The 11,706-nt window shown below is 33.7% G+C and overlaps 1 protein-coding gene and 1 non-coding gene across 2 annotated transcripts; one reads left to right on the top strand and one right to left on the bottom strand.

Annotated features, from left to right (window-relative positions):
* Positions 1–3,999: 3,999 nt before the first annotated feature.
* Positions 4,000–6,707, bottom strand: LOC121807441 (fatty acyl-CoA reductase 2, chloroplastic-like). The gene is made up of 9 exons (XM_042207677.1): positions 6,368–6,707; positions 6,153–6,253; positions 5,714–5,913; positions 5,532–5,632; positions 5,242–5,449; positions 4,988–5,149; positions 4,803–4,884; positions 4,339–4,703; positions 4,000–4,245 (listed from the first exon to the last, which is right to left on the bottom strand). The coding sequence occupies exons 1-9, from the start codon at positions 6,675–6,677 to the stop codon at positions 4,080–4,082; spliced, it is 1,695 nt and encodes a 564-aa protein (XP_042063611.1). The 5' UTR covers positions 6,678–6,707; the 3' UTR covers positions 4,000–4,079.
* Positions 6,708–10,642: 3,935 nt separating this feature from the next.
* TRNAR-UCU lies at positions 10,643–10,715 on the top strand. The gene has a single exon. It is a non-coding gene; the product is annotated as a tRNA-Arg (tRNA).
* The last annotated feature ends 991 nt before the right edge of the window (positions 10,716–11,706 follow it).

Here is an 11,706-nt window from a genome sequence, read left to right as displayed (position 1 = left end):
AACAGATGTCTCCTCTCTCCTCTATCGTCCACCGTCGGCGCCGATGTCTCCTCCCCCTCCTGAACCACTTCGATTTTTCATGCTTGATACACTAGTTCCATTAGATCTGTTGAAAATGTATTTTCTGGGTCTTAGAAATGAATCGAAAAACTCCTCAAAATAAACCCATTTTCTAAAATAATTTTGATAAATTACCGTTAAATTAGCTAATCAATGATTTGTGCCCTCATTTTTCAGTGCCCAGTTCATTTTTGCAAAATTAATGTTTAACGTCCTTTTGGCCCTCATTTCTTAATGACTTAATATATTCTCATTTTCTTGTGAAAAATTATACTCTCTTGGTATCTATTGCAAAGTTTGTTATTGCTTCGCTGAGAATGAAAAGTAGGGGTGAGCAAAAAAACCCGAAATCGAATATCCGAATCGAACCAAATCGAAATTTTGAAATTCGGTTCGGTTTTGAAAATACAAAAATTTTGATTTTTCGGTTTGGTTCAGTTCGGGCGAAGAAAAATACTGAAAAACCGAATTTTTTATATATTCTATTAATTTATTATATTATAATATATATATATATATATATATATATATAATATAATAGGGGAGCCTTATTCTCCTTTTCACATCTTACATCCTTTTTCCTTCTTAATATTACGCGTTAGATCTAAGGCATCAACGGATCAGATTGATTCTATAAAACTGGTTCCGTGTTGCATTATAGAAGATGGTTGTATGCATTACAGGGTTATTATTGACATTTGACGGAAAAGGAACTGCCACATTTTGGTATCTGCGAATAATGCACCACATGGTCACGAGTAATGCATATAATTGACTATATAATGCACAATATGTGAACTGCAATGCATACGAATAAGATGTACCATGTTATGATGTTTGACACACGTTTCTTGTTTCCCCTAAGGGTTTAATAAGCTTAGGGGCTAGGGTATAGTACGTAGACACGTATGTAACCTTCACATAGTAACGAGTAATGGATATAATTGACTATATAATGCACAATTTGTGAACTGCAATGCATACGAACAAGATGTGTTGTGTTATGATGTTTGACTCTCGTTTCTTATTTCCCCTAAGGGGTTTAATAAGGTTAGGGGCTAGGGTATAGTACGTACGCATTAATAACAAATTATAAAACGATACGAATAATTCACCAAATTATCACGAGTAATGGATGTTATTAACTATATAATGCACAATATGTGAACTGCAATGCATACGAATAAGATGTACCATATTATGATGTTTGACACACGTTTCTTGTTTCCCCTAAGGGTTTAATAAGCTTAGGGGCTAGGGTATAGTACGTAGACATTACTAACAAATTGTTGTTATTGGAATATACGTATGTGCATTATTTGGTTTAGGTAGTGCATTATGTAGCTGCTAATTGTCATTATCTCAGTATATTATGCATTATTAGAGGTATTGTGTATATGGGTTAATCAATGCATTGAAGATTACATACGTGCATTTAGTAATGTCTACGTACTATACCCTAGCCCCTAAGCTTATTAAACCCTTAGGGAAAACAAGAAACGTGTGTCAAACATCATAACATGGTACATCATATTCGTATGCATTGCAGTTCACATATTGTGCATTATATAGTTAATAACATCCATTACTCGTGACAATTTGGTGAATTATTCGTATCGTTTTATAATTTGTTATTAATGCGTACGTACTATACCCTAGCCCCTAAGCTTATTAAACCCTTAGGGGAAATAAGAAACGTGTGTCAAACATCATAACACAGCACATCTTGTTCGTATGCATTGCAGTTCATAAATTGTGCATTATATAGTCAATTATATCCATTACTCGTTACCATGTGAAGATTATATACGTGTCTACGTACTACACCCTAGCCACTAAGCTTATTAAACCCTTAGGGGAAACAAGAAACGCGTGTCAAACATCATAACATGGTACATCTTATTCGTATGCATTGCAGTTCACATATTGTGCATTATATAGTTAATAACATCCATTACTCGTGACAAGTTGGTGAATTATTCGTATCGTTTTATAATTTGTTATTAATGCGAACGTACTATCCCCTAGCCCCTAAGCTTATTAAACCCTTAGGGGAAACAAGAAACGTGTGTCAAACATCATAACACAGCACATCTTGTTCGTATGCATTGCAGTTCACAAATTGTGCATTATATAGTCAATTATATGCATTACTCGTTACCATGTGGTGCATTATTCGTAGCGGTTTACAATTCATTATTAATCTTCCATTCATTATTAGATTACTATTGTACCCTCATAATGCACCAAATAGGACAAATAATGCAACACGGGATTAATTACCCAATGTTGATCTTAACCGTCCATTTCTCTAATCTAATGGCTGATATTAAGAAGGAAATAGGAGGAAATAAAGGAAAAGGAAATGAATACATCCTTATATATATATATATATATATATATGGTAGTGTTAAACTCCCTTTCTCCTATTCATCCCTTAGATCCTTTATTCTTCTTAATCTGGACCGTTAGATCTCATTCATCAACGCTCCAGATGATCTGCATTATTACACTACTATAATGGTGCATTATTAGTCGGTGTGCATTATTCAACTGAAAATCTGCATTATTACACTATAATGGTGCATTATTAGTCGGTGTGCATTATTCAATTGAAAATCTGCATTATTAAATGACACGTGGCACTAATCTAACCGTCGGATGACAAAATCGTGGGGCTGAGATCAAGAAGGAAAAAGGAGAAAATATGCAAAAAGGAAATGAATACATCCCTATATATATATATATATATATATATATCTATATAGGGGTGTGATAAAATACAAACTCTCTAAAATACAAACTATACAAACTTTAATCCTACTCACTTAATACAATTAATCAATGGTTAATATAAGAGATTTTTCTTATGTCAACATTTTGACATCGAAAAATCAGAATTTGGACACCCCCATCGACAGAATTTGTACACTTCGTACATCCCCCGGTGACAGAATTTGTACATTCCGTTGACATAATTTGTACAGTCCGTTGACATCGACCCCTGTTGACATAATTTGTATACTCCGGTGACAGAATTTGTATAGTTTGTATTATAGAGAGTTTGTATTTGATCACACACATATATATATATATATATATATATATATATATATATATATATATATATATATATATATATATATATGGGAGCGTTATTCTCCTATTCATCCCTTAGATCATTCATCAACGGTCCAGATGATCTGCAATATTACACTATAATGGTGCATTATTAGTCGGTGTGCATTATTCAACTGAAAATCTGCATTATTAAATGACACGTGACACCAATCTAATCGTCGGATGACAAAATCGTGAGGCTGAGATTGAAAAAAACAAAGAACAAAAGATAAAAAAAGGAAATGAATACATCCTTATATATATATATATATATATTATATTTTTTTTCGGGTTTTTCAGTTTTTTTCAGTTTTGTTCGGGTTTTTCAGTTTTTTAAGTTCGGTTTTCAGTTTTACGGTTTTTCGGGTTCGGTTCGATTTGGATTTTGAACTAAATTCGGTTTTGATTAGGTTTTGGCAAAAAACCGAACCGAACCCCGAATGCACACGCCTAATGAAAGGTATATGGCGATATTGGGTAAAATAAAATGGGAAAATTAATATGGGACATAATAAAAAAGTTGGTGAAAATGTGAGTCCTACTTTCATGACGCTTCTATTTGTGTCCCTTAGTTTTAGTTGGAATATCAGTAATAAAGACACTAAATGAAGTGTTGGTGGTATAATTAGATACACAAATTTTTACTATCCTTAATAGCATTAAAAATTTCCTTAAATGTTCTTTTTGTATTGTGAAATAATACATTAATATCTTATTATTACATGATATTAATATACAGAAACCATATATATACCAGCACACTAAAATACAAGATACAATAATTGGGTATTGTTTTGACACATTCATATGTGATATATCTAAATCGCAAAAATTTGCCAATATTTTTTTCTGCAATTGTGATCGAGTAGACACACTGTGAATACACAAAGTTTCCTTAATTAGACAGAGAGCTTAGTGCCGTTGACAACATGCTTTCTCAAACCAGGAATATGAATGTCCATGAAATACTTGTTCCAATCTATCTTTGTCGCATCCACTTCGAACACCTCTCTCTCCTCTTCCGACATCTCATCCAATAAAGCCCTAGTATTACCGGTATGGAACCTGCGCGTGCACAAACACATTGTTATAAACAGAGGAAACAAAACGACAAATTAATCTCAAATTTTCAACATGATTAATTAATCAGTCTCATACCTGGCTTTGAAAAATCCTATGAACTCATACATCTTACATAGTTGCTCCGCATAAGCAACTCTGGCCTTGTTTTGTTTCCGAACCTTCGCGTCCTCACCAAGCACTGCATTTCGCTCGGATACTCGATCTCGCAAGTATTTGGACAAGTCGCTAAACTGGTCGAACATCCTCATTTTCATCATATTTTCAGATTCAACTAAAGGGTATGCCCTAAAATGCTCGTATATATATTCGAACATTTCATTAAATCTTAGAGGGTTCACAAAGTCAGTAGCCACATGGTACACATTAACCTCTGGCTTTCTCATGATTCCATGCTTTGCAATAGCCGCAATCGTCGTGTTCGCCACAAAGTCTACTGGAACCTAAATTCATACATTTGTAACAAACTTGTAAGATTTTTTTTTCATTCTTTTAAATTCAATTATGGACATATTTGCCCCTATATCATGATCTGTACTTACAATGTCGGTGTGCAGATTGGGATCAGCTAGATAAGCCGGAAGTTGTCCTTTCCCGTATGAAATTATTACCGGGTCATACATCCTGAAATCCATAATTTAAACATGTAAGATTACTCAAGTCACAATTAATTATTTGTATTTTCTTGTACTATAGTATATGAATAAAAAGAAAATAATTCATTTACCTATTTCCTTGGATCCATCCAGGAACGGGCTCCTTGTAGCAACTCTCCACGACCGACGGCCTCAGGATAAGCAGTGGGACGTCTTGTCTAGTTTCGTTAAGGACCATTTCCCCCATCGCCTTCGTCATATGATACGAATTGTACCATCCATAATATGCAGCCCTGTAATAAGTGGCGGACATCGAAAAAAATTAATTTTACTTCACCAGCTACTAATATTTATTTCAGCACCACTTCACCAATTAAGTACCTACCGTTCTAGGCCGAGCCTCTTGAGCTCTTTCGTGGTGTCGTGTTCCTTTGACGCGACGCACGCCTTCATGGCCAAGTTCATCTCATCAGTCAAATCTAAAGGAAACAAGGATGAAGAAATCTCATCGTTGTCATCATGTTTTCTCCCATTTTCTCCCATGATCAAAGGCTTTTCGTAGATAATCCCTTCTCTTATTCCATTAACATAAGCTGCAATGAATTAATAAAATTTGTAACTAATTTCTCCTCATCCATATAATAGATGAAAATATTATTTTTAATTAAGTAGTACCAGTGGAAATATGCACAAAAAGCTTGAGATTCTTGCATTTCTTGGCGAACCTCATGAGGCGTAGAGGAGCATTCACGTTTATATCGAGTAGAAAATCGTACCTATATATGGGAAATTAAAGATAAGTACTATATACATGAATGAAAAGAAATTAATTAAATGTGTGTCGTAATTGAATTAACCTGTCATTTAATGTTGTGCTAGCTGCAGATTCTACTATCACATCCACTTCCTCCATGATTTTGTTTGCGGAGTTTATATCCATTCCAATATTTGGTTCACAAATATTTCCAACAATTGGTATCAACTTAGATTTTACATATTCTTCGTATGTGCTCCCATGTTTCTCTCGTAAACATACGAACAAATCCGAGTTCATAATCTGAAAAAAAAAATCAGCATATTATAAGTACTCCACTAGTTATAAAATTTGTCTGTAAATTACCAAACAATTGATTTATTATGATTTTGCGACCAATCAATATTCCGATGTTTATATAGGTTAATGCCTTAATTACTCTCCTGGAGTACTAGATTAAGTGATTTCATTTGCTCAATTAGGGTTTATTAAATACGTCAAAACAAAATAAATTTTAGAGAAAAGAAAACATATGTGGATACCTCTTTTGTTAATCTTTCAACCGCAGCCTCCTTATCACTTGCCTTAACAAGTACGAAGATTTTTCCTAGGGATGTCGATCTCAGTAACTTTTCTATCAAAGCTGCAACAATTTTTCAATTTAAAAAAAAATTATATATAGTAGTACTACTATATGACAAGAAAAAAATTAATTTGAAATTAAAAAAGAACATGAAAAAAATTAGTAGTATCATACTTTTTCCAAGAAGACCAGTTCCACCGGTAATGAAAATGTTCTTCTCCTCGAAGAAGCTATCGATCCCGATCCCGTCGCCCGACTCCGTTGGCATCGGAGGCAGCTCGCCGCACTCCGTCGGCAGTTCGGATTCAAGAGGGTGGCGGGGAGCAGTGAAGTAGGGATAACCATTATGGCTGAAACTCATTTTCCCACTATTTCTTGATTTTGACTTACCAAAAAATAAATTTGGAAGTTTGCTTTTGTTGCAAAATTTTGTAGTGGATAATTCCACCAAAGGGCTGAAGAAAACACTTTGTTTGAGCGACATTGTTTGTTTTTTGTGTGTACAAAAGGCTGATTATAGCTTTTGATTTGTTGGGAAATATGCAAGTGGAGATCACCTTTTTATAGTTGATTACATGAACTGTGGGAAATGAATTAAAATATAGATGAATTATTACTCAATTATAAAATAGATGTTGTTGAGTGTGGATAGCATGCATTTTCAAATAATCAATTTTAAAATGCGATTAGCGAAGACAGTGAAGTGTGAAGAAGCACGCCATTTACATTTATATATCTGTGACGACCCTACAAAGCTGAACATGTTAACTAATCATTAGCTAACAAAATTATATTATAGGGTTGTTAGCATCATATATTAAAATTAGGCTGAGCATGTTAATTACTCATTAGTGAACATAATTATTTATTAATTATTGAGTTGCTAGGATCATATTTTAAAATTAGTCTTCGTCAATTTGAAGCGCTGACTACGTATGGCAAGTTTGAATATTTGAAGAAGTTTCCTTCAGAGAAGAAATTAAAAAGAAATAAAGATTATAATGATAGGTAAATAATACTCTCACTATTCAAGTTTTATAATTCGATGGAAGTATAATTGTTTAGTGGAATAAAGATTATAATTGTTTTATAATTCGATGGAAGTGTGAAGAAGCACGCCATTTACATTTTTTATAGTGTATCTTACAACCCTACAAAGCTGAACATGTTAACTAAATATTTTAATGATGAGAAAGACTAAATTTATTTTTAAATATAAAACATGAACATTTTTAATAAGATAAACTAAAAAAAATAAACATTTTAAGGGCAAACAGAGGGAATAAGTACAAGCGTGAAAATAATAAAAGTTGAATAATTATGTTGTGCAGAGTCACGTCACAAGTAAGAGTTTATAAAAGGGTACTTGTAAGTTGTAAATATATATTTAACCGACTGTGTTATAATATCTATGGCTGGATTCATATAGTATGTTTTTAAAAAGATACAATCATTGAGTTTTTGGTCAAATTTTGTGCAACAACTATATAGATAATATACATGCTTGTGTGTCAACAACTATACATGCTTGTGTGTCGAGTCGACCACACTATTTTAAACTATTCCCCTCCTGTCTATTAGTAATCACTACATCCATAATATCAAACTATCTGCGCAACAACTATATAGATAATATACATGCTTGTGTGTCACGCCCACATTTTCTAAAAATAAAAACACGGTTGATAGCGATTAGGGAAGGGTTAAAGAAGCCGGGAAGAAAGATGAAAACAACACAATCCGACCATAGCTCAAAAAATGGAATATCTCAAATAAAATCAGAATATCTCAACAATCAACAACTCCAAAAGAATACTATCTCAACAAATACTTGAACTCAAAAGAAACAATATTCAGCGGAAGCATTCGAGAGAAGAATAATATTATGTGTGAAAACATAATATATTCGGAACATTTAAAAGCAAACACAAATCTTCACCAGCTCTGCTCAACACCCACCGCGACCGTTACAGCTCAACCTACATATTTTTAAAACATATGCAGGGCTAAGTACTTGATGCACTCAGTGGACTCATGACGAAAATATTTTATAAAAAGTATTTATCATGCCATCAACGAGTGGACCTCAGGGATTTAACTTTGAAAAGGCCCGAGTCACTAAAACATTTCAATGCTTTGTCTATTGACACCAACACCATCATCATCATCATCACCATACTATATCTGAACATACATGAGTAGGGTTTGCGGCCTACTCAGATAGGTCTCTAGCAACACAAAAACATGGCATGATAAACATATTTCGCATCATTTGAAAAATAAAAATACTTAAGGCATAATCCTTATTTAAAAAGAATAGCCCACCTCATTTGCTTAAAATCCTTAACTTTAAGTCTTTCCATTCCCTTCTCAAATAGCATCCACAAAATCACCCCCATCAATCTTAATTAGAAAATTGTGAAACTTCCGATGCCTCCTATCTCCTTCGGACCAACACACAGATTACTTATCTTGGCCCATCATTTATCAAAGAGCAGCCCCAAATAATACTCCCATTTGATTTAATTCATTGGCCCACTAAGAGAAATCTTAGCCCAATTATTTTAGTAACGTGAGCAGCATTGACTTCCTCTCACTTATCTCCTTTCCCAATCTGTCGACGATTTCCAGAGAAGCAATCTCAACACAAAATGTCAATTACCAAATCAGAGAAACAAACTCTAAACCATGCCTCTCTCTTTCATCTCCCAGTTCAGTAAAATCTCCGCCTACTCTCTCCCTTCTTGCTCTCGGAGTTCACTCGCCGTCAGCCCTGTCGTCGTCTCCAGTCACTCCACGTTGCCGTCACTCTCTCTTCAAATGGAAAACCCAAAAAATTCAGATTCCTAACTTCACATTCCTCTCTCTAGTCTACCCGTTAAATTTTCGTGAATTCCAACGATGCTTGGCTGATCTGATGAGTAGTAAATGTTGTGTTGATTTCTCTTCTCTCCACTGGTCTAAATGATGGTATGAGTACATATAGGCTGAAATTTGGCAGTGATTCCTCTCTTCCCGGAAACAGAAATGGTGGAGGAAGAGCGTGGCAGATTGATCTCCTTTGTGCTGCAGTGCAGATACTAAATTGGGCTCAAAATTTAAGGAATGAAACATGTTTCATTGTTACCAGTGGCTTTTCAAAATAAAAGAATTTGGGCTAGCACAAGAATAATAGCTTCAGCCCAAATATAATTCTTTCTCTATCATCGATATCACATATCTCGTTCTTTGATTTCCAATCGCATCTTTCTCATTACTCGTAGATCGAATCCCTCAATCGTATAAAGAACTTGGCTTAAAAATTTTCCGGTTGTACAAACGATGTCTTCGAGAACAAGTAAAATGGTAGAAAAAGTCGGGGTGTTACATTGTGCATGTTGATATACTCTACTAATTAGTTGTTGGAAAATTATAGCTAACCTCTTCTTGTCTTATTTGATTACTCATAAATGGCAATTTATAGGTAATTATTATTGGCATAAAAAGTATAGTGATTAACTAAGAAGTTACGTGAGGGTAGGTGTGTCTGGATTCGAACTTATTATATCTTTTAATAATCAACATGTTGTTGATAATCAAATCAAAGTACAAACTAAGATAACAATTGAATGGAAAATGCACAAGCCTTAAATATAGAGCTTATTGTCTACAAGTAGGTGTCTACTCGATCACAATTGCAGAAAAAAATTTGGCAATTTTTTACGATTATGATTGATTAGATATACCACGTATGAATGTGTCAAAACAATACTCAATGATTATATCTTGTATTAATATGATGTAATAATAAGATATTAATGTATTATTACTAATTTACTATGTGACTCTTATTCAATTATTAATAATAAGAGATAATGGGTCTTGATGCTTTGTCTATTTCTTTATTTATTTTTGAGTGAGGTGTTTTATAGTTGTTGTTTTTTAAAATGCCCAGATCTCGTTGAAAGTACATGAGTTTAAGATAACTCGATATTATAAAAGAATGTATTTGGTTCAGCAAACTATATTTTGTAAATGTTCGAGAAAATTTGTGTACACATTTACAAGCTATATTTATTACTGTTGTAGTAAAATATTATTATTATTATTATTATTATTACTACTTTCTCCATCCCACAAAAGATGTCACACTTGTGGGACAGTGCGAGATTTTAGGAGGTTTTGTTTTGTGTGATAAGAGAAAATATAATATTTATATTATTGTGCGAGAGAACTTCTTCTAAAAATAGAAATGTGACATCTTTAGTGAGATAAACTAAAAAGGAAAGTTTGACATCTTTCATGGGACGAAGAGTATTATTATTATTATTACTACGACATGTATCATAATTAAAATTAATTAAAACCTAGTTTGCATACAAACACACTAAATAACTAGTAAGTTTTAATTAGCTGAGTATATATTATACCGATTATATAGAAACTTTAAACTCTACGGTGTGACAAGAAGCGCCCGTGGCCTAATGGATAAGGCGTTTGACTTCTAATCAAGCGATTGTGGGTTCGAGTCCCACCGGGCGTGCTTTCATTTTTGCGCATACAAATATTTTATAAAATCAAATACAGTATTTAATATTTAGATGAAATAAGACTCTCTTTCAAAGTTGTTGTTACTATTCAAAGTTGTTGTTACTATAAAAAAAGCCTTATTTGAGGATCTAATCTGATTTACACTCCGTTTAAACTTATTTTATTATCTTAAGGAAAATTGATTAAGTATAATAAAAAGTTTAAACTTATTCTAACGAGGCCTCTCTCCCTTAAAATCTCTACTTCTCTTCACCTGCTGCAAACACATTCCTAATTTTATTATCTTAAGGAAAATTGATTAAGTATAATAAAAAGTTTAAACTTATTCTAACGAGGCCTCTCTCCTTATAAAAATTCTCCCCCTTAAAATCTCTACTTCTCTTCACCTGCTGCAAACACATTCCTAAAATCTAATAAGGATAACAGCTCGCCTAGGAGAGCTGGCACGCAATGGCGATTGCAAGATGGGGCCACCTAGGGATCTAGAAGTGGCGGGAGCTGGGATGACACAACGTCTCTTTTTTAATTAAGTTGGGCCTCAAATTTTTTTAATTAAAATTGGGCCCCAATAAGTTGGACTACAGCCCTAAGACATCACATTGATTCATTGGGCTTAGTTACAAATAAAATATTACTCCCTCCGTCCCGCTTTAGCAGTCCCGATTGATCAATTTCGGGTGTCCCGCTTTAGGAGTCCCGGTTGAACTCGGTGTATAAAAATTGATGTCCACTACATCAATTTATTTATTACATCATTTAAAAGTGGGACCCAACATCCACTACATCATTTATTTATTACACACTTAAAAGCAAAAAAGTAAAAAAAGTTGTTTAAAAGTGGGACCCAACCTCCACTACATCATTTGTTTATTACACACTTAAATACCCCTTAAAACATGTGCCCGACTCAACCGGGACTGCTAAAGCGGGACGGAGGGAGTATTATATATTTTATCATCAAATTTTAATTAATCCTTGATAAT

The sequence above is a fragment of the Salvia splendens genome, chromosome 6 (genome assembly GCF_004379255.2).
Source record: "Salvia splendens isolate huo1 chromosome 6, SspV2, whole genome shotgun sequence".
NCBI classification, from domain to species: domain Eukaryota; kingdom Viridiplantae; phylum Streptophyta; class Magnoliopsida; order Lamiales; family Lamiaceae; genus Salvia; species Salvia splendens.
This window is presented reverse-complemented; position numbering and strand designations above follow the sequence as displayed.

Coding starts and splice junctions, on each gene's coding strand:
- LOC121807441 (XM_042207677.1), bottom strand. CDS start 6,677: ATGTCGCTCAAACAAAGTGTTTTCTTCAGCCCTTTGGTGGAATTATCC. Junction 5,450..5,531: donor TTTTGTGCATATTTCCACTG/GTACTACTTAAT, acceptor AATTCATTGCAG/CTTATGTTAATGGAATAAGA. Junction 5,150..5,241: donor AAGAGGCTCGGCCTAGAACG/GTAGGTACTTAA, acceptor CACTTATTACAG/GGCTGCATATTATGGATGGT.